At 33.4% G+C, this 24,817-nt stretch overlaps 1 protein-coding gene across 4 annotated transcripts in view; it reads right to left on the bottom strand.

Moving 5' to 3' along the window:
• Positions 1–24,817, bottom strand: part of KIAA0825 (uncharacterized protein KIAA0825 homolog) — a 382,383-nt gene that overhangs the window by 316,194 nt on the left and 41,372 nt on the right. For 3 of the 4 annotated variants that reach the window (XM_038532321.1, XM_038532323.1, XM_038532322.1), the window contains exons 3-5: positions 16,006–16,137; positions 4,267–4,429; positions 587–1,256 (exon numbers count right to left, since the gene is read on the bottom strand). In XM_038532321.1, the coding sequence (XP_038388249.1) occupies positions 587–1,256; positions 4,267–4,429; positions 16,006–16,136 (964 nt within the window). In that variant the 5' untranslated portion in view covers position 16,137. Of the gene's footprint in view, positions 1–586; positions 1,257–4,266; positions 4,430–16,005; positions 16,138–24,817 lie in introns of those variants that run through there. The other variant, XM_038532324.1, reaches the window with a different exon arrangement.

Below are 24,817 nucleotides of genomic sequence, written 5' to 3'. Positions count from 1 at the left end.
AAAAGTTCCTCTAAAATCAGCTATAGTTAAAATGTTATGCCTCTGTGACCAATTTTAATACAGAATTTTCTAGTTACCATTTCATAATAGCTCTTTATTAGAACTGGCTGACTAAAAGAATACAATTCTCAACCTCCAATTTTAGTTCATGAAAATTTCAACACATTTTTAACAATTCTTTTCTAATGTTTCAGCTTTGGAAGTTACAACTAATTAAAAATTATATTTTTCTGTTACGTATATGTTAATATTGTGTGTATGTATATTTTATATATGTATTTATATATACACACAATTTCATTCAGTAATTTATGCAATCAAAAAACCAAAACTCTTATTGGCAACGTTTTTGGCTTACATTTTTCAATATCTTTAATAATTCAAATAACAGGAAAAAAGGCACTTCTATTACTGTACTTACAGAAAAAGAAATGCGTAAGAGAAATGTGCACTACAAAATTTCATAATGTTTATTTTCTGATTTAGTTTCAAATTTGCAATTAAGTTTAACCAAATAAAAAAAGTTAGAGAATTAAAGATATCAAAAGGCTCATATTAAACCAAATGAATTTAAAAACTCACTAACCCAAAGCATGCACTGCTCCTCTATGCCTGCTGGAGCTCTTGCTTGTTTTAATCACACGGACAGCACTTTCTTGGAACTGCAGCTCACAAAAATTTTCAAGAAATTTTGCCGTTTCTTCTGTAACAGTATCCAGGTAAGTTTCTTTAATGAATTTCACTGTTGAGGATGGAGCTAAAATTTCACGTAGTGTGTTAAAATCCTCTTTTATCATTGAGTATAACTTATGCATTGTACTTTGGTATCCATGAACCATTATGTCTAAATTTGATTCTCTGCTGTAAGAAGGAAAACAGTTCTGCAGAAGTTTAGCCAACAGTTTTTTCTGTATGCTTTGGTATTTGACTATAACTTCTGATTCTGGATAAAGAAACAAGAGTTGTTGTATGCACTGATTTTTCAACCAAATCTTGTGCTGTGAATTGCTTATTTCATTATGGCTTTGTAATTTGCTCACTAAGAAGCGTCGAAGATGCAGTCTTATATTATCCCATATGGACTTTACATCCATAGAAGAATAATCTTCAACCGAATGAAGAGAAGTCCTAGAGAGGAAATGGAAAGATGCTCCACTTAGCATTGATGGGAACGAACTGCTGCTGTGGCTGGAGAGGTCCCAAAGTAAATCCAGTATCATTTCTTCTTGATTTAGTTCATTCTTCAACAAATCTTGCTAATAAAAGTAAATTATAACATTAGAAATGAGAGTCACTATAAGAGTAATAGGAAAACTGACTTCTACAGTCATACTTGTACAGTCATACAACTTCAAAATAATTCATTTCAATTTAGAATCAATACTCCAATGCTCTTCAAGTTTTGTTTTAGTTTGTTTTTTATTTGCATTTGGAATGTAATCGATTCAGATATTTTAGAAGGTTAGCTTTATGATCTGTTAAATTTTGTAAACCCAGGTGATGATCTATATTTTCAGTTAGCTTTCCAAACATAATACAGTTTTCAGGCCTCATTGTTATCCATCTCCAATATAACCTGAGCTGCAGCTTAAAAATTTCTAAATAAAAACATGTACCAAACATCGATTGAAATGTATTCCTCAGACAAAATAAATTCAAGATCATGCCCTTAAGTAATTCCTGGCAGAAAATTTTCATGCCTGAATGAGTACATCTATTCTTATAAAATCCCAAATAAACATACAAAATAGAGACCTTTAAATATAGTATGTGCCTGGAGGTTACTAATAGCTGCCATCCTGAGAACTAAAATTTAATACATTAAAAGAGTTGAACTTTCATTTAAGTTCCTTTTTGAGAGTCATGTTAAGAAAGATTTTACTTTGGAAATTAATCTGAGAATATTTCAGCTCTCTCCAAAAAGATCACTAACTCAATATGGGAAAAAAATACTCTAAGAATCATTCCCCAAAAGATGATATAAAATTATTCCTTTATTCTTTCCGTGCTGACATAAAACAATGGTAGGTATAATTACGAATAGTAAAGGGACAGAAAGTTACTTTCTTTTTGGAGTTTGTATTACATGCACACATTCTCCTTATATGCTGACTTTTCCTAATTATCTCTTTCAGCTAATACTGAAATTAGTTCATATTCTCTGAGTAGCAACAAGCTGATTGTAAGAAAACTGGAAGCAAAATTCAAGTGGCATAAAATCATGATGGCTTTGAAATTTCTTATTGACAAAGATAGCAGAGGTATTATCTGTGTTTCAGAATTATGAACTAGGCAAATTTCAGAAATTTACTCTAAAGCAATTCTAAGCATTGTTGTGTCCAATTTAATGTTCTATCTATAATGAATATCCAATATCTCTATAGTATTTTATTATATAAAAAGCACTTTCCTATCAAGTCTCTGGCTTATTCATAATAAAAACTCTGTGACATAGATATTTAAAAACCCAATTTACAGATAAGGACACTAACGTGCAACACGTTTAAGTTACCTTCCAAATGTCACGTACAATAAAGCACAAAACAGAATGAATCCCTGGCTTCATTCTTCTCATCTATGTTCTTTCTACTAGACTCCAGAGAGCCGCAGAGTGCACTGATCTTTCTGAAGTTTCTCTTTCCCTCTCTCATCCCACTTTACCCTCTATTTAGCTCTGTTGATACTTCTAGAAAAGAAATGTCCTTGGATAGAGTTCAGAACAAGAGCATTATGGTAAATTCTAAGAAACAACCAAGTCATATTAGTGTCTCTATCTTAGGTTTCTTTTAATCAGTCTAAAACTATAAATATTTGATCAAGCAACATTTAGAGAATAATAGTTTATGAGAGGTTTAAGACACATGTTTCGTATGACTACTTAAATTTAAGAATAATTTTGGTGTAACTGCAATAATGAGGACCTCTGTTTCTTATTTAAGTACTTAGATAATTAATAAATAAAAATTTTTCTATTAAAAAAAGAGCTATAAAAAATGGCTGTCAAGATTGACACTTTTAGCATGTAAAAACTTGATAATAAGGTTGTTTTAATCTGAATCTGTTTTAATAATGTGGTTCTTTCCTCAAAATAACACGATCAATTATGTAAGAAAACCTAGGCCTGGAACAACCCTATCAGTCTAATGAATTTGAGCAAAACTAAAACGGCCTTTGCCCTGCAGTGAATAGAGAATGACTTATGTGTGACAGATTAAAAGATAATTAAAAGCCTTTGCTTTTAATTAAGTGAGAAAGCATTATTACATCAATATTAATGAAATTCAATACACATGGCTCTTAATAGAAATTAAAGGAATAACTATATCCATATTTATTCTTCAGGGCTGCACCTTCAAGAGATAATGGGTGAGAGGATTTTCTTAAAAGAATAAGGCTTCAGGGCGCACAGTCTTCCTTTCTCTTCCTTTTATTACTCTGCAAACATTAAAGAGACATCTGCAATAATAACGATAGCCAAGAACTTTCCATCTGATTCTGTCATCCTCAGCCATCTACAACCTCAAGATATTTTCCACATCTGCCTTAGTCAATGTTTGATGTTTAGACAAAAATAGTGCCTTTTTCCCCCCTAAATTAAATTAAAACCATAGCTACAGACCTACTGCTTTCTAACAATTGTGCCATTTTTCTGGGAAACTGTTGTTGCAAGCTAGCTACCCCTAGTACCTGCAGGTGTAATAAAGGAAGTGTTTTCACTGAAGGCTACAAACACATTCCTCACATAGAGGGTGGGCAGTATCAAAGAATGACCCATGTAATAATTTTCCATCAATTAAGAGTAGTCTTGTAGAAATTACTGCCTTGATTGAAAGAAAACGGGGTATGCCTGCAGGGAATGATAGACAAGGATACTTAAAAGATACAATCAATGGTGATCTTATTATGCCTAACAATAAGCGCAGAGAAAAAGAGTAGTTGTGAGGGATAGAAAATATAATAAATATGAACTTTTCTGGTAGACAGTGTGTGTGGTACACACCAATCAACACATTCTGGAATTATAAATTTTAATCTCCATTTCTATAAAGCTACATTTTATTGATACAACTCATTGTAAAAGGTAAAAACAATAGCTTACTGGATTCCACTGGGGATATAGAAACAAAGCAAAAGAACAACCCCTAGATATGGCAGGTTAACATGCTCACTAAAATATATATTTACATATAGAAACTGAATGAACTGTATTCCTGTTCACCATGCCACTTCAGTATAAAACAAAAAATTATTATTATTTTTTTTTACCAGTGTTTTGAGGAATTTTATCAAATCTCCATGGGGAATGGATGGTGACTTGGTTGGATTATAATTATCTAGCAGTTCAAAACAGTCAGTTGTTGTTCTCAGCTGCACATCTGGACACTGTTTGTTAACTTCAGACTGTATTTCTTTAATGCAATGTTCTATACTAAAAAAAGAAAAGAAAGAATTATTTTGGTAGGAAATAGGTAATGGTTCCATCTCATAATATTACATGCCCTGAAAGTTTATATGTGCTAGGTGCACACAATTTACAATATTATAAAACATTCTTATGATATGAAAACAGTAACAGACTACATACTTTCATTCATAATTGAAAATGGAATGCTCAGATTTCCCAGCAGTTTCCTTTCAAATACAAAGGAGAAAATATAAGATATCTAGCTACTCTGAGATCATTTTGTATTAAAACAAAAATCGAGCATGGATACAACAAAATAACGGTCTTTTTTATAGGCAGTAGAAGGCAGATAAAAAATACTCTTAAAAAAATACTCTTGATGACTGATGATCATAAACACAGCCTACTAATAGGTAAATGGCTATATAAATTATGGAAAACTTCAATCAGTGAAGTATAAAATGTCACAGTTACAAAAACATCGTAATTTCAAAAACTGTAAAAGATAGATGCTGTATACACACTGTTATTATAGCCAAGTATCTTTTCTTGCTATAGAACTCCACTTTAAAAAACAAAAACAAAAACATACTAAACACTGCATAAAAAAAAAAAAAAAAGACTGCAAAGAAAGAAGCAAAAGGTTAATAGAAATAATCTTTGGGTAAGTAAATGAAATATGATGTTTCAAATTTTACTTTTCTATAACTTTCCAGGTTTTTAGAGGGCATATAATAATCATTTACCAAAAAACAAACAAATAAATAAATAAATAAATAAACAGGAAAAAACTGCCCAATTGAATCTTCTGATACATATTTGTTTCAAAAATTATACCCAAAGTATCCTTAGTTCTGATAATAAATGGATATGGTGTTATTTTTATTTTCATATAAAACTCTGGGGATTCATGATTGTAAATCTTTGTGGGATAAACTAGTGACCTTAAGCAACCTGTCATCTGTGGAGCCACATGGATATGACATATTACTACCACCTGATGGCAGCATATCTAAACTGCAAGAAAGCTTATAAACAGGAAAATTCTTTTGAAGCTGAATGCCTTCACCCAAAATTGACAGCTATGTATTTGTCCCTTAATAGTATTAAGAAAGATCTGTTGCTAAAAAGGTTACTACTGTTTTTGAAAATATTAATGCTATTAATATTAGATTCCATATGACAGAATTATTTAAGCTTTGGAAACCAAGCTCTGATTATTAAAACTGATGTCAAATGAATGAATGATTCTTCAAAATTCATCAGGTGTAAGTTGCCTATAAAACATACACTGCAAACTTTAAGGAAAGCTTGTCAGGAGACTTCTGAGCATGAGTGAATTTAAACTGAATTACCTTGAAACAAATACATTCTGAGAATCAAAGGGTCTTTTCATGAAAACAAAGAACTTATTAGAAAAATAATACCTCCTTAGGCCACAGGCCACGCAATTTCCTGATGAGACAGTCTTATTCAGGAATACCAGTTCTAAGTCTGACTTGAGGTCAGCATATATATTTTTTTAACTTATGTGAGTACATCTATGGACTGAGAAACACGATAGCTGAAGCATACACCTAGACTCTAGGGACCTCTTATCAAAAGTTTTTATTACAGCATCCTCATGTGGCTCATTCAATGAAACCTAATAAATTACAGCAATGTGAATTGGAAAGGCTCAGTGCTGAATCTACCTAAATCTGTTTCAATCAGGACTCAGCTTTTAGGCTAATCTCTAACATCTGAATCTGGGTGGAGGCCAATAACTACAACTTATAAATACGGTAAAGCCTTCAGAAGGCTAGATATTTTTAGTAATTTGTCCAAACACTGATAAAGAGACTGAGCAGTTGCATTTCAGACGACCTCCCTCATTGACACAAACAAGTTGAGCTGGCTTTTAAAATCACTGATTTTTGTCAAAAAATTTTAAACGTCAGAACTCCTGATTTTGCTTTTAGTTGGCTAAATATCTTATCATTCTGCCATTCCACACTGTCTATACATCTTGTTTTAAAAGATCAATATTTTGAAGTTTAAAGATTTATTGCCCTATTACTATACAAAGGTAGTATTTTCAAAATTTAAGATGAAAGTCAGTTTGCTATGTAATCTGACAATTTATCTTTCTTAATTGAGGTCAAAATTAGTTTTCAACTTCCAAAAGGTAACATTATTTTCATGGATGTGTAGTGGTAATATTGCTGATGGGCAATAGTAATCTTGGGTGGAAGAAGGTCTATGTAACTTTAGATGTAGATGTTACAAGATCCTAGGGTAGGTTTTCTGAAATAACATGGTACTTGTCCTTATTCTGGTTTAAGTGTCTTCTGATTAACTGTAAGATGCTTCAAATTTTCTTTAGCAAGGTCATTCATGGAAAATAATCAAGATAATTCAACAAATAGAAATCCAAGTAATACATTTATTGTTAGATCCCAAACATTAGACCAAAACTGTAAACAGCCTAAAAACAGATGTAGAATCTCTTCCTTCAATAGTCTGAATTCCCTAATCCACACCATTAGTTGGCTTTGCAAAAACTTTTCAAAGCATCTTGCTGGCTTTATCCACTGAATATATCTAACATGTCCATCAACATGAAAATTATTAAATAGTTAATTCATTTAGTGGAACAGAGCCATGAAAATGAAGGAGAAATTGAGTTATCAACATGGAAGAATCTAACAACATGCCTGTTGAGGGGAAAAGGTACAAATGATACACACAGTATGGTGCTATCTCTGTAATAGTTTGAAAATATGCAATACAACAGTACATATTGGGATGCCTGAGTGGCTCAGCTGTTGAGCATCTGCTTTTGGCTCAGGGCGTGATCCTGGAATGCCTGGACAGAATCCCACATCAGGTTCCCTGCATGGAGCCTGCTTCTCCCTCTGCCTATGTCTCTGCCTCTCTCTCTTTCTGTGCCTCTCATGAATAAATACATAAAATCTTAAAAAAAAAAAAAAAGGACAACAGTATATATTTGTTCAGGAGTACAAACATAGGTAATAAAAGTGTAAGGAAATGCACTGGAATGATATCATCAGATCCAGGGTGGAGATGAAAGAGTTGAGATTGGGAATAGGTACATAGTGAGCCTTAGCAGTACTGGTATTCTTTTATTCCTTCAACTGAATGGTGGGTGCATGAATGTTTATCATAATACTCTTTATGCCTTTTCATATGTCTCAACATTTCTTAATAAATTTGAACCCAATGTGCTTAATTATAATGACTCTGAATTATCCAAGTTAATGATGTGTGCAAGTCGATGCATTACTGACAGGCTGTGTGTAAATCAATTTATAAAAACCATTTTTAAAATTCAATATGCAGTATGCTTTTTTAAAGGATATCTGTGGTAATTTTCTCATTCAACATTCACTCCTGGGTACCTCAGTGTAAAAACGACTTATTGAATGAAGACATGTTCGATAAGCATTAACTGAATGCTGAATATGTGGCAGGTACTGTGATATATACTAAGGATCCAAATGTGAAGAAGACATGGTCCTATCCCTAAAGGAATTCTAATGAGAGATAGACTTGTAAATAAACAACTATGTTACATTAAGACTTGGTAAGAGATGTGTACAGTGCTATGGGAGTACATAGGAGGGATCTGCTAAATGTGCCTATGGAAGGTACAGAAAACTTGTAGAATAGATTATAGGCAAGGATATTGATGCTAAGAAAATTAATGGGATCACGTCCTTAGAATTCCCTGACACCTGATCTGTGAGAATTTAGTGATTACCTAATCTTACTGCCACATCACTTTAAAATAGTATTTATTTGGATAATAAAGAATAGTTTATCTTTACAGTCATAAGTATATTTAAGCATGTACGTAGGTGTGTATGTGCATATGCATTATCTTACTTTCAAAAGGACCGAGATGTCCTATAGCTAAACACATTAAATATATTGGCATTAAAGACCAACAGCACAAGAGCCTATTAGAATCAGGCTGGTGTAGCTGAGCATAGAGAGAAGAACTAAGAAAAAAGAGAAGAAAATAAAATCTAAAGACAAGAGAAGACATTAAATCTAAAAACTTGATTGTAAAAAGTAAAGTCCTTCAAGATTTAAAATATACAATCTTTATTATTCAACCGCAAAATAGTTCAAAGGAAAAAAAGTATGTTCACCACGGGAAATCACAAGAACTTTTTGATGTGAAGATTGTAGAAAACACTTATGTATGTTCTCATGAAAAGTCAGAATTTCTATTTTTATTTTTAAAATCAGGATAGAGGTGTCAAGGTAGAGACTATTTTTACAGTATAGGAAATTGAAATATTAAGAAAAAATTTAATTTTCTATTTTTTGATGCTCCTGTTTATACTGTTTACCCACAACATAAATTCAGTGTAAGGAAAAGGCTTTTGCAATCTACTATCACATTTTTTTTTAAGATTTTATTTATTTATTCATGAGAGACACAGAAAGACAGAGAGAGAGAAAGAGAGAGAGAGAGAGAGGCAGAGACACAGGCAGAGGGAGAAGCAGGCTCCATGCAGAGAGCCCGACGTGGGACTTGATCCCGAGTCTCCAGGATCAGGCCCTGGGCTGAAGGCAGTGCTAAACCATTGAGCCATCAGGGCTGCCCTACTATCACATGTTTAAAAGCACAAAGAAATAGTTGTGAGATATATAGTTTTCCAGTTTTTACCTAAGTCCAGCTTATCCAACCAGATTACTAAAATTCCTTGGAATTAACAGGTAATAAACAGAGATGAGAGGGCTACTGTATAAAAATTAGTGTGTAATTAAAGTATAAGTCAGCCATGAAAGAAAAACTTATTTTCCTGAGACAAACATATTTTTGGATAGTGTTTTTTAAAAGATTGGGAAAAAGATTTATAAAACAAACTACTTTGATGGCTAAAAAGTATAGCAAGAAATTAAACATTTATGCAAAATTGCCTTTTATTTCAAGAGTTTTTTAGTCCTTAAGTATACTTTCAAGGAAAAACGTCCTCAACACCCAAACCTAACACTATCTCTTTAAATCTTTCTATTCCTATTGTGGAAGACTGGGTTCAGGTTCTTCTTATCTTTCATATGAAATATATTAATAGCCCCCCAAGACTCCTATCTATTGTTAATTTACTTTTTGTTCAGTTTTTCTACGAGGATGGTAGTAAGAAAGAAACTTTTGAGTTAGGACCCTCTTATTTGTTGCTTTATATTACCAATCCTCACAACAACAGTTTAGACAGGATCTTGAATGGTCCAGACTGCTTCAAGAAAGTTCAGATCCAGTGTAGAGGGTATGCCAACCTACAAGTCTACAGTGCTTTAGAAAAATTTCAATTGTGAAATACTCCCCCAACTTCCAAGCCAGACAATAGGTTTGACTAAATGTTACAAATTGAGGGTTTTAATAACATCAATGGTCATATTGTGAAGAGGCAGGCCATATAGAATGTCTTCTCATATCCTGCCTACGGGACAGAAGACAGGTTTAGCATTGCTAGAGAACAATTTTGCAACAGCTAAGTGTATAGCTTCTAAGAAAGTATCTCATAGATAAATTCTCATAAGGAAAAAAAAAATTCTCATAAGGAAGGAAAGATACACACATGCCTGTAAGTGTCAAATAATGGCAGGAAGGCTGCAAATAATGTAATAATTGTTGCACCCCAAACAAGTGAAATCTAAAAGATGAGACTTAATTTTAGAGAGATTTTAAAGATATATTAAGTAAAAAAAATCTAATTGCAGCACATCATTTAGTTCTCATTTGTATAAAAAAGGTAATATATTTTTGGGTGCATGCATACATATCCAGAGACTATTTCTGGATAGTTACACAATACTTTATGAACATAGGTTACTTCTGAAAATAAAACTAGAAGGGTCAGAGGAGAACTTGTTCCTCATCTCTGCTCTTCTGTACTGAACTTTTCCTCATATATGCATTTCTCTACTGTCAGAAATTTTCCATTAGTATGCATTACTTTTATAATGTAAAAATACTCAGTGGAAAAGAAATTTGGCATTTAATTACAGCCTTATCTATCACATTCTACTCATCTAACTTCTCACTAGCTAAAGATAAGGCAAACACAACAGAAGCCTGACAACCATGCCTAATGTACATTTATTGACTATCTTCTAACCTACTTTGTGCCAGGACTGTTTAGGCAGTGTTGGACAATTGAAGGCTTTAAAGTAGACATGAAGGAAGTAACAATCCCCACTTTAGAATCCCCTCTACCTGCCCCTCAGCTCCCAAACCATCTCATAGAAAGATATTCTTAGTCATGACATTCTGGTACTAGGACTGTGATTAGCAAAGGTATCAACTATCTGACAGGAAAGATGAGCCAGCCACTGAATGCACATCTCATTGCTATCAGTCAGTTCTCCTTTAGTATCTCCTTCCCTTCTTGCCCTCAGAGTTGGGCCAGGTCTTCACCAAGTATCCTTGGTTTTTTTACCTCAGAAATGAGGGCTTATTTTCCAGGAGCCAAGTAACTATTATCCTCCTTGGGAAACAGTGGCCTAACTATTGTTGTATCAATCTTATTGGGTGTGGAATTCTAGTATACTATTATTTACATTTTTATTATCATAACAAGTTATAAATAAATAAATAAATCCCTTTATTTCCCATGAACAGATAATTATAATAATATTCTTTAAAAATATCCTCAAATAAAAATTTGTTTTTGCCTTACAGATAATTTGAGCAAGAACAGGTGAAGCTAACACATATAAAAATAAAAACTGTACTTTGAAAAAATGTCAGACACTTACAAAGCAAATATTGCTTGAAAGAATCATTTAATATTCATCTAATGGAGATACTGGTCCCACAATTTACACTACTACTCCTCAGGCTCCTAAAGTGGATAGCTAAGGGCAACATTGAGGACACACAACATAGGAACACCACAGACATTCAAACAGTGGAGCTGATAGTGACAGAAAATGGTGACAAGAAAGTGGCTCCATAGGCCACCAGGCTTCTCCCTTACACCTCCATTCCCACCTGCATGCATCTGTGGACTTCAGGTTGAAAGTTTCACTGGGAGGATTGCATAAGTTTAAAAAGTGGAAAATGTAAATGGGGTCAGGCAAAGTTTAGGCTGCTGAGCTATTGCGGCCCAGGAAGCTATCTGCCCTGCCCGGAAGCATTATCAATTCTGAGGAAGACAAAAGGAGTGGGGTATGGGAGGAAATACTCAATACCAGGAGGGTTTGGAGAGGGGAAACTGGAAAGCACCTACTTAAGTCTTAATCTGGGTTCAAGGACAGATGAGGAAACCTTTCAGGTTTCTTTCCAGGTAGCCTTGTCTTATTCAGTAATTTAGGAGAACAAGTAGGAATTTGGTGAGAGGAAATACACAAGCATAAAGAAACACAAAAGTACAAACACTGAAGTTAAAAAAGAAGTTATTAACTTGCATCCTCTTGTTATTACTAAATAAGTGCCAACATATTGCCAGAAATAATAACACTCAGTACAGTCTCTGAAATCACTAATTTTCATTTTATATAATTTGCTATGGCCGTATAATATATTAATGTGAAGGTGTGTGCCCACAGGCAGATTTGTGGTTCTACCATGACAAGTCCTAAATTGATAGCTTATTTGAAGATTTCTTTTGGTTACTTCTTTCAATAGCTTTAGGCCATCATGTGGAATATTCCTCCCCCAAATTTCATATATAAACACACACAAAAAATAAGCATTATGTGAAAAGTAAATGTAATCTATGGAATATCCTCTGTAGATAAGCATGGTTAAATTTATAGAAACCATGTATCCAACGTTCTATGACAATTTAAAATTAATGCCTCCCACCCTTGTGCCCATCTCCTGGATTGAGACACATGTAATCCATGGTAACACTTCTTGTTCTTTCTTTAGGTTAAAAAAAAAAAAAAAGTAGTAATCCTGTACCAGTACCAGCAAAACTTAGGTCCTGAGAGACACCCAAAGACTGTCTGTATTTAGAGAACAGAAAAGTAAAATAAACTTTTAATTATACAGTTGTATCCAACTGAACATTAAGAAAATCATTCTATGTCATATTTTGATCCCAATAAAACTTGTACACCTCAGTATCTAGTTCAACTATTAAGTTCCATTTAGCTCAAAAAATATTTCAATGCCCCATGCAGTTTTCAGTTACTGAACTAAGTTGAGTTTGTGGCTACAACATACACAGTATTCCTCTTTGGCAGGTTATTTACCTTCTGGTTACCAATTCTGGTATGTATTAAAAGTAAATGATTTGCCATCACTGAGTTCCACGGTCAGACCTAAGAGTCACCTAGCTCTGACTTGAATGGAAATGACGACGTAAAAGGGAAAATGGTCTGAGAGAAGGACAGCCTCTCTTGAAGGGCAGGAGAAGGTTCACTGACCTCTGGGCACTCTACTCCATTCTGGTGAATCACTGCTTTGGGGAAGCAAAAGACCCTGTGGCTCATAAAACCTGATGATATTAAGAAGAGGGAAGGCATATACACTTAGAATCCAGGGTCACTGCTAGAAACACAACTTTAAAAATTCAAGGGTAAGGAAAAATACCATATTTAAAAATGAATCAGTAATGTTTTTTCCTTTAAAAAGTATCTGGTAAACCCATATCATACAGATGTTCATTACTTATTCAATGTACACCATTGAGAGATAAATAGAACTGTTAGAATACAAAAATGCCAAGGGTAATTCAGCTACTGCAGTGTAAGTGTGGCATAACTGATTCGTCATGACATACAATTTTCTAAAAGCTATTCTGTTAGAAGGCAATAAATGAGTACATAAATGATTTACATTCTTCTGAACCATGGTTATTATTCAGTATTTTATTCTTAAAAATATATACACCCTCTACTATTATGTTTATTCTCTAGAGTATAATAAAAACATAATTGAATTTGATGAAAAATAGACTTTATTCTAAATGTAGCGTACAGCACATACTGCTACTCCCTTATTTTATCCCTCGTGAAGATCAATGGTCACTTGAGGTGGTTCTGTTCTAGCTTTGTTTTAATATATGGGCAATAAAATATTTTTAATTTAAAAATTATATTCTTATATTCCATGTCATATTTTCTTTTTAATAACATCTGAGTTTTGACCTAAATAACAACTTATGAATGCAAAGTACAATATTTTAATCACTGTTTTACTTCTAAGCATGATTTCTTATTGACCAGGTAGGGTAGGAAATTAACTACAGATGGTTTAGCAAATAAAAATGAAGTAGTCTATAACAAAAGCATCAGGGTTCAATGATTTGTTTTGTTTTGAAAAAGCCTAAATGTGATTATGAAGACAGGTTACCTCTCAAAAATTATTTAAATTTGTTTTAATATAACCATCTCTGGAATTTAGATAAATGACTTATAAATATATTTAAGCTGATATTATTTTCATTTATAAGTTTCTTTGGGTTAAAGATTGTGCCATAAAATATATTAATATAAAATATATAAATTATGTAAATATGCAGTTATACTAAAGTTTAATATGGTTATTTTATATTATATATAAATTATAACTCATAGTCTTCAGTACGGTTAAATCATATATACATTATCTTTAAAAAATACATAAACATACATAACGTATATGTAGGTGCATGTGTGTGTATGTGCATACTCTCTCTCTCTCTCTCTCTCTCTCTATATATATATATATATATATATATATATAATTAAAAATAAGAGCCTTAATTCTCCCTGTTGAAAATAAGGGAACAAAAACAAAAAAAAAAAAAAGAAGGGAACAGATTTCCCTCTCTTCTTTTTCTTAACGTATCTTAGAAATTAATAATTTAAAAAATTTTTTCACTTCTATGAAATGTGTCCCTTAAAAGACAAGATAGACCTTTTGTCAGCATTTTCACCCAGGACTATCTTTCTCAAGAACCTGAAAGCCATCTTTTCGAAATGCAAACAACCAAGGGAGATGGTTCCCTGGCTTAAAGTTCCTGCCCAAGAGTAGGAGGCTAACTTCAGTGCATGCTTTGTTCCAATCTCCAAAATCACATCTTGTCATAAAGATATGAGAAATGTGTTTCTCCTCAAGATAACATAGGTATCCTTTAACACAGGTAAAGTTATGATGAAGTATATGTGAAAAATGTGCTACCAAATCCTCTACTTGAGGACTAGCTATCACTTATCTTGAAAAAAGCTTGTAACAAGTTGTTTCTACTCCGTTATATAAAAGGATGAGATTCCTAGCTCCATCTTTACAATCTCTTAGCAGAATGCTTGTGATATGCATTGCATTCTGGTTTAATGTCTGTTGAATAATAGAATTAGTTTTGTTCTCTTCTGCCTTCGCGGAGAGAATGTCTGGGGTGAGAAATTTTAATTTTAATTCCCCAACATCATGCTTTCATTTGAATTTAAGTTATTTATTTACTTAAAAAAATGACTGCATTCTTATATAAAACGTGAGGAGGAAAAAAAACCCATAGGAACATTTCACTTGCTTGGTTTGGTTTCTTTGACGATTCAATATAACTATATCCTAAATTTTAAAAAGGAAATACTACATATCATTCCACATTAGAAGTCTTTACTGTAGTTTTCATATTTAAAATCTACCTGAGGTAAAGTATTGGAACCTTTGATTAAATGGATAAAAATAAGTGAAATGACGGACCCTAGGATTGACAAACACGTAAAGACAAAGTCCTTTCTATCAAAAAACATGTATTAATAAATGGCAAGCTACTTAGCTGTTATTGCAACTCTTCATGTTTGGTAGCATAGCTTTTGGAGTAGGTAATGAAGACCAACTTTGCATAGCAACTCTCTATGGAGTCTCTAGCCTTACAAGTAAGGAAACTTATAATGACAAACATTACATAAAAAAATATATTTTTCATGATCTTTTTTCGGCAACTCAAGCAATCCGTGGCCTTATACTATACCACTTTATTTTAATACCTTAATTTCAAATTTTTAATTTCTATGCTTATCTATCAAGAGGATATGTAATGCTAAACATATGAAAATCCAAGCCTTCAATGTTGGCAACTCTAAGAAATTAATAGTAATTCAATAAGCTTTATTTTATCTATTTGAAGACAGTGCCTCTATTTTCAAGTGTTATTTAAAGTACTAATCAGGGATCCCTGGGTGGCGCAGCGGTTTGGCGCCTGCCTTTGGCCCAGGGCGTGATCCTGGAGACCCGGGATCGAATCCCATATCAGGCTCCCGATGCATGGAGCCTGCTTCTCCCTCTGCCTGTGTCTCTGCCTCTCTCTCTCTCTCTCTCTCTGTGACTATCATAAGTAAATAAATAAAAATTAAAAAAAAAAAAAAAAAGAGTCTCGTGCTCAACCCGCTGAGCTAGCCAGGTGCTTGTAGCGGGTCTTTAAAAAAAAAAAAAAAAAAAATTTAAAAAAAAAATAATAAAGTACTAATCAGATAAAGAAAAAAAAACATGTTAAATTCTAAGGGGGAGGATCTGATCAATTTTTTTCAGGAGAATTAATGATACTAAGCCTAAAATGATCTAGGAGTAGGAAATACTAAAACTAGACCAGGTAAAGTATGTGTAAATGAAATATGAAACCAACTTGTTTTAAATAATTACCAATATTTACCTTGCAGCATTTTGTTCTATCTGTTCATCAATGTCACTGAAGATCTGCTTAAATTCCAATTCTCCAGGAAATGAATTTAACAGACAATGTAGGTCAAAAGAATTATGGGAATATTCATCTCCACAATCCATTCTGAGGAATAAGAATAAAAAACATGTCAGTTCCTCAAAAATAAAGAAAAAAAAACCCTCAAGTTGTGATACTAAACCAAAAATAGTAATTCTCACTTATAGGTAAAAAGAAATACAGCAGTAGGAAAACTAGGGTATTATTAAACTAGGCAGAGTGTTTTGTTATTTAATTTTCATGAGGTGTGACCTAATTTTCACACTTCTCTATGGTTTGAAACCTGAACAAAACAGCACCCCTCAGAGAGTACTTAAACATCCTGCTGCTTCTCACTGTAACCAAGAGCTGAAAAGGAAATCACAAAGCCTCCTAGACCACTGTGAACAAGGGTGGTGGCAGCAACAATTCAACACCTTCCTTTCATTCCTGTCAACATACTCACCTGGACATCCTAACCTCTGAATTTTAAATGTCATCCCCTAGCCCTATTTATGTGTGAAAAAGGCAAAATTTTCCTTGAGTTCCTCTATCACCCGTCAACCTAAGTACCCATAACAGACTAAATATTACATATGCTACTCTTCCTAGAAAGATACGCATTTTCCCAGTATCACATCATTCATTCAGTCAGTCCGTATATATTCTTGAATGTCTGATACATAAGTGGCACTGCTGCAGAAGCTGGGGATGTAGTTGCAACAAGCCAAAGTCCCTGCCTTCATGGAGTTCTTATCTGTTTTAAGAACACATGAGCAGGTATACTTTATAAAAGATCACATGGTGAGAAGTGCCATGAGCAAAAGTAAAGCAGGGCAACAGGATAGACTAAAAATGTGAATGTGAACTGTTTTACTTAGAGGTATGTTATTTTTGGACATAAAATAGTGCTTATAAAATATATAATGACTAACAGTATAAATGAATGAGAACTTTAAATATATTATAAAAAATATACATGGAATAAATATTAATAAGAAAAAGGCTTGTGGGGAATGTGGTTTTAGTCTGGATAAATACAAAGTATTTAAAAAACTGTCTAAAAAGTTTTGTAGAGTAGGAACGCCTAGGTGGCTGAGCAGTTGACCATCTGCCTTTGGCTCAGGGCATATCCTGGGTCTGGGGATTGAGTCCCACATCAAGCTCCCTGCATGGAGCCTGCTTCTCCCTCTGCCTGTGTCTCTGCCACTCTCTTTCTGTGTCTCCCATGAATAAATAAATAAAATCTTAAAAAAAAGAAAAAGTTCTGTAGAGGCTACAACACTAATGGATTTCCTCATCTTCAATTATTTAATTATAAGAAATTCAGCTTATTTATATTCTATAATGAAAGAGCTGAAAAAAAAAAAAAAAGAAAGAGCTGAACATTTCTCGTAGGCATCATCTGGAACTTCAATGAAGTAGTCTTGGGAGAAAGCTTTTAGTTTTCTCTGAGAGATTTTATTTTAAAAAGGAACACCCAACTAAACACTTTAACATAAAAGTCTATGGCATCACAAGGTTTGTCATTTATAAAGTAATTAGTTCCCAATACAGAATAATCACAAACATCATTTTAAAATATCACAATCTTCATACTCATAGATTGTCCATCAAAATATTTTGCAGTAAAAGGTATAATTTCTCATTTGTGAACAAATACTGACTTATATCATAATAAATACTAATTTGAAAGTCATACATCCTTAGGGCACCAAAACTTTAAGATTTCTATATAACCAGTGAGTCTGAGATCCTCTTATCTCCCTAGGAGCTCAACTAGTTACAGCTATTATCAGAACAGTCATTTCTAAACCCAAAGGCCAATAATACTAATAATGAATTCAGCTTCTGTATTTCCATATTTTTAAATAATTTTGCGTAGTTCAACTCTTCAGATCATAAGCCACTCAGAAATTGTTGCAAGAAGATAAAATTTCATTTTTGTAATGAAAAAACTGATTAGTTGAGGGTTTTGTAGAAAGCTCAAACTTTTTTTAAAAAAAAAGACTTATGTATTTATTTATTTGAGAGAGAGACAGAGACAGCGACAGAGATAGTGTGAGAGAGCAGGAGCGGGGAGCAGAGGGAGAAGCAGGCTCTCCACTGAGAAGGGAAACTGTTGAAGGGCTCTATCCCAAGGCCCTGGGATCATGACCTGAGCTGAAAGTAGACGCTTAACCAACTGAGCCACCCAGGCACTCTTAGAAATCCTAACCTCTGAATTACATAAGGATTTATTGGTAAATACTCTGTAGTTAGCCTCTCTAATTACTCTCAAATTACTTGGTAAATACTTTGTAGTTAGCTTCTCTAATAAAAGCAGTTATATATCAATACTCTGTTCAGACTTGTCTTAATTTGTCAATACTATAAAGCCTCAATGGTTCAGATACTACATATTCAAAACATAATAGGTACAAAACTCAGCTTAAACAGCAATATGATTTGTTATGTATCTACTATGTACAAGCTACTTTAATATACATAATCTTCCTTAATCCTCATAACTCTATGAAATAGTTATTATCCTCATTTATAGGGAAAGGAATGTGGGCCCAGAGAGATTAACTAACATCCACATGTTACAGAGCAGTCATCTAGTGTTAGGAGTAGAATTTGAACTGGATCTATTTGGTTCTAAAATTTAAGGGTATCTGGTCTCTTGAGAAATGAATCACTGCATACAAAACATAGTTTTGTGGAAATATTAACCAAAATGTTAAAATGGGTATCCCTAGATATTTAGACTACAGTTAATATTTTCTTCCTAATACTTAGTGTTTTCCTATATTTTGGCAGTTAGTACTTATTTTATACATGTTAAAAAAGCAAAATTCAACCAAATGAATTTGAAGATCTAACTGGCTTTGCTAATTATCAATCAGCAGCACTTCATCTAGCAAATAGAGAAGCACTGTCAGGAGTTCTACAAAATGGAAGGATATTACTGAACAGCGTGGGGGCACAAGAGTTATTAGTAAGAGAAAAGGAATGTTCCAGAGGAGGTTGTTTCCTAGGAGAAATAGCTAGGGGTCTTAATGAAAATTACCTTCATCTTTCGTTAGGGAATGGAGAGGACCCAGGTGACAGGGCTTCTTGGCATTGAGGAAAAGAAAAATTTCCTGACCAGTTAAGGCCACATTTCTGGTGGAATTTGAAATCGCAATTAGATTGGGTGTTAAACCCAGTTTGGAAACTTGGTCTGAGTGACACCTTTTTGGGCCTGTGGTGCTTTGTTTTAACTATGTATTTAAGAAAAATACTTTAAAAAAATTATGCCTACTCTCAAGGGGTTTTTAATCTTTTATTTTACATTATCTGTCTTCATTTGAAACATTTTCCAATCCTAACACTTCTCTTGTCAATTCATGTTTATCACTCCTCTCAAAATCTAACTCAAAACTTATGTTAATTCCTAGAGATCTCTTGACTGTGAACACTTCACCAAAGTTTTTGTATTATTTTGTGGTATTTGTGCTTGCAAATGCTGTTAAAAGAAAATCTGTTGTTCTGTGTTATTTTGGTATTAGATGTGCATCATATCTTTCACTGAAATGAGTTCTGGAATAAAATAATGGACTGAAACACGTTGAGCATTCAGATGGGGTTCAGTACATGATTTTGAAGGGTACTCAATACGTATAGTTGCATGATTTTCTCTATCTAACCTCAGTAGAGAAGTTAATCAATAAATACAAAGAATACATTAAGGTAATGCCATTTGATAACAACAGGGTACGAAAATGATGATCATTCAGAGCTTTCACATGACCAGCATAGATCTGTGATGCTTCTGTAAGACATGGTTCCAAGGTGATGAAGGACAATAGAAGCAAAAGTCAGATGTAAGTGAAGGGGTAAACAGGCAGCAAGTTTAAGATACTGTGTGATAGGATAAAAGAAAACTTCATGGGCACAATAGAATTAATAAAATGAGGAAATTATAAATTAATCTCTCTTCAGAGATTCATAGGACCAACATGAGAAATAAATTAAAAGGAGAGAGTAGACTGTGGTTAAGTGATGCTCAAGTCTGAATATAAACTTTTCTCAGTAGGATGGCAGTGATCCTGCAGGACTGTGGTGACAAAGCAGCACACACCAAATGGGTATGAGTACAGGCACTAATCCTCTCACTTCCTTCCATGCACTCCATGGGCCTACAGCTGACCCTGTACCTGGACACTGTGGGAGAGGGGGAGGAGACGAAGAAGGTGATTGGACAGTCTCTCCTCTAAAGGAGGAGACACTAAAGGGGACCGTAAAAAAATAAGACGATAAGCGAAGAGCACTGTAATTCTCTAAGTAAAAATAGCTATGACCTTAAGAACAAAAAAGTGAATTATTAAGGTACTAATGTAACTTGCCAAACACCTCAGTGGCATTTCAGAAACCTAGAACAATCTTAAAAAAATTTAGGGGAAAAAAGGAAGTGGCAGTGAAGCTGTGGGTCATGACAGAGCTTCACATTCTGTTTATGTTTCTGTACTTCCAACTAGTAAACTGTTGTCACCGGGGAGGTAATCATCATTTGACATAATGAATGAAGTCTCTTATCCTATTCCATGATCAGCCAAAATTGAGAGTTGAAAAATTTTAAAAGACAGTAACTTTGTTTTTGAAATTGTCATTCCACAGGACTTTTTTTTAAATATTCATTCTCCTGTAATGTTTCTGATCATTTTTGGTATAAGATTAAAAAAAACAGTGCTTAATATTTCAAACAAGTATTAACAGCCAATCTAATATTAATTATTGCCTTTTAAAAATGAGTCATGTTTGAAGAGTTATATCTAAGCCAAACATCTGTAGATCAAGTTTCAGCCACAGGCAAATTTTAACAGTTGAGTTATAAATTCCTAAGAACAGTGACTATAATAAAATATGTACATATTATAAGCACGGCCAGAAAACATTAAAATGAAGCGATAAAAAAAAAAAAAGTCTAAATCTCATGTGATCAAAAGAAAGCCCACAAAAGTAATTTTGGAATTTCACTTGTCTTTTAACATACTTTAAAATGATGCCTTTCTAACTTAAGGCCTCCTTTTCATTATTTAAACACATATAATAATAAATAAATAAATAAATAAATAAATAAATAAAATAAAATAAACACATATAATGATTAGAAACCTCATTTAATCTTTTTTTCCATGTTTTTTCAATAATAAAAATCCAAAGTGCCATTTTTCTTCAAACCAACCAAAGACATGCTTTCTCATAATCAACTATACATTTTTAAAAAGTGAAAAAAAGACAGGAAGACCAACCAATGGGAAGAAATCTACACTGCAAATGAGTTAGTAAAGGGGAAACATTAGGACCATGTGACTTCTCCCCTGTGGAAAAGCCCAGTGAGGAAGGTCAAATGCCTTTTCAGACTTACAAACTGTGAACTTAATGCGTCCCCCAGCTCTAGTTTACCTGGAGTCCTATTGTCTAGCCTAAAATAAATACTTCTAATGAGCATGGTAATGAAATGTTCTGATTAATCAAAAAATTCATGCTCCACATTTAACTAAACAGGTTTCAAAATGTTATACTAAACCGCATTTAACTCTAAATACCGTTGAATGAAGAATCAACAAATCTGAGTTCTGATCCTAGTTCTGTTAATGTGACTTTGAGTATGTCATTTGATCTCTCAAGAGGGACAGAGCTCATATTCCTCATTTATAAAATGAGATAGATGGATTTATTAGGCTCTGAGGTTTCTTCTAGCTATAAATTTGCTGTGTTCTATAAGGAATGGTAGGAGGAGGGCATATCTCGGAAACCCTCCCTCCAAATTAACTCTTTCAATGGACTATTTCACTCATTAATACCATCATTTTTCCTATATCATGCACTCAGAGCCATTTTAAATTATTTCCTTTTCCCTCCCCCAGGACTGTTACATGAAAAGTTATATGTAATCCATAGCTTAGCAAGAAATAATATGTGACAAGAGGAAATGTGAGGCTGCAAGACATTCTTTTATGGTAATAGGTAGATGCCTAGTACTGATTTTTCACCCCCAACCCCTCAGCTTCCTAAAATATTCTAAGAAGCAGCTAGTGTACATTCCTTGGCTCCTCAGGCTTGGCATACTTGGCACTCAACAAAAGATATATGAGAGCAACTGATTGGGGGCATTGTGCCTCCACAAGAAACAGCAGGTGACATTGGAGAACCATACCTTCACAGACATCATGTATCCCTGACCTATTATTCTTTGTATCCTTTATATTCTTTGCATTATTTGTTATATTGCTGGTTTGGTGTGAGTAGCTGGATTGGGGCGGGGTGGGGGGGGAAGCAGAGTGAAAATTTTTTTCCAGGATTTCTTTCCAGTCTGGCACATTTCTACTTTTCTAACCATATCTAGTCACAGAGTAGTTCTCCTGGATCATTCACGAAGTCCTATCAATATCATAAATACCATAACTTTACTAAATATCAATATCATAACTTTCCTGAAATTTTGAAAATTTTATGTAGTTCACTGTATTTCTTTATTAAGACAGATTCAAGGTATGGTGGCTAAACAGTAATTTTAATGATAATTACAGCTAACTTTTATATAGCATTTTTATGGGCTATGGATTGTTCTAACGATTTTATATGTATGAACTCATTTAATTCTCACCATAATCCTATGGGATAGGTACTATTATAGTCTCCATATTAAAGATGTAGAAACAGAGAGGTTTCTTTGAGTTGACCAAGATCACTTATATAGAAGTGGGAAAGCTGGGATTCAGATTGCTTCAAAGGCTTCCTTAATCCCAATGCTATAAACTGCCTCCCTGTATGGACTTGTACTTAAAAAAAAAAAAAAAAAAAAAAAAAATCATTATTTTACATCTTATATGTAGTGACTTATTTACTGCCATAAGTATTTGATAGCTTTCCCTAGAACCATTATAAATTTCCTTCATTATGAAACCAATTTACAAAAATACATTTTATTAAGGCTAGATCTTCCCCCTGTGATATTTCAAAGTCACCAAAAATTTATTTCTTTTCATCAAGTTGAAATTTTAATGTTTTGGCCTCTCCAAAGACTAAGAAACAACTCAAATGGATCTCAATTTCTTGATAATCATTTAAAATGCCTTTTGCACTAAAGTCCTATGTTAGGAAATAAAGAACTTGATATTCTATTCTTTTTTTTTTGTTTGTTTGTTTTTTTTTGTTGTTGTTTTTTTGTTTGTTTGTTTTTTATTTTTTTTTGTTTTTTTTTTGTTTTTTTTTTGATATTCTATTCTTTATCTTCTCAACTCTCATCTAGGTATTAGGACTTCTACCAAAGAATGATATGCTTTCTATTAATAATTGTGAAAACTCTGATCATTATAGTTATATGAGTGGGAATATTAATATATATCCCATAAGAATGCACATTACCATGTTATGGCTATTAAAATCCCCTTTGTAACTCCTCTATTAGGAATTTAAATATGTGCATGTGTGAGGCAGAAATTGACAGGATCAGTCAGACTGCACTATGGTAGCTTGACAAGCAAACAGAATTAATTGTCATATGTTTTACCCACCAAACTTGACACTGCTTTCTTTATTTTTCAATGCACTGCTCTTTCTAGAAAATATTTTTATTTTAATGACGCCCTAATCTTCAATATGCAATCCTCGCCATCTCTTGCTTTGATACAACAGTGAAACCAAGATAATGTGAACACAAATTTTCATTTCCACATTCTTTTATAACTTAGCATTCACACATCTCACATGATTTAAAAGTCATAAAATCATTATATATTTTTAGATTAGACCTAAAGATAGTCACAAATCATGGGGTTAAGGATTAACTAATGACTTTTCAAGCACAGTAAAAAAAAGCCTTATTAATCTGGAAAATAGTACATCTGCATTAGTAGAAAGTTTAAGTTACCAAGTACTTTCAAAAAGGCAATTGTATTCTGTGTATCAACCAGGAATAATAACAAACACAGCTTATAAGATGTGTCGATTATATTTTTAAGGAATTTTCTTCTAATAACTAGGTAAGAATGATTTAAACTTAGTATGTACTTTGTATCTAAATTGGTGCTTCTAAAAAGTGTAGGTCCTAAAGTATGTTCCAAGGATTTAAGACTTTCTCCTAAAATGCTGTTAATAGCATATTATCACTAACTAGTCCTAGGTCATCAAGATCCTTTTTCAGCTGACTGTAAACATGTTCACTTCTTGCTGTTTAGAAACCAAAAACCTCTCCCTAGAACCTCCTTCTATTCACAGCCCAACATCTTCAAACAGTAGTCCTTATTTCCTCACCTTTTATCTCCTCTCTCATTCACTTCTCAACTCAGAGCAGTCTGGTTTCTGCCTCTATCCTTGCATTGAAAGTGACAAAATATTTTTCAATTCCTACTATACTCAATCTCTGCACTATTTGATACTGACAGATACTCCTTCCTTGACGTTTCCTCTCTTGCCAAGCTTCCTAAGTATGACGCTTCCTAGTTCCTTTCTTGTCCCTTACACATCTATTTACAGGTTTGTGGTAGGAGTTCCCAATTTAGGTAGCTGTCTGGCTCAAATTTCTTTTTTAATCTGATAAACAATGTAGGGATACACAATGGTGGTCAAGTTCTATGGCAAAGGAACCAGCTTTCCTGTCATAACTAATTATCCAAGATACAGACATCTGACCCAAACCGAACTATCCTAAATTTGGAATAAAGGATGGAACAGGGAACCAGTTGATGGTATATCAGGTTAAATTCAGCCTCCCAAGAGAAAGTGCATGGATTTTTTG

Source organism: Canis lupus, chromosome 3 (assembly GCF_011100685.1).
Source record: "Canis lupus familiaris isolate Mischka breed German Shepherd chromosome 3, alternate assembly UU_Cfam_GSD_1.0, whole genome shotgun sequence".
Taxonomy (NCBI): domain Eukaryota; kingdom Metazoa; phylum Chordata; class Mammalia; order Carnivora; family Canidae; genus Canis; species Canis lupus.
Note: the sequence above shows the minus strand (reverse complement) of the source record. Positions and strands in the feature narration are given on the sequence as shown.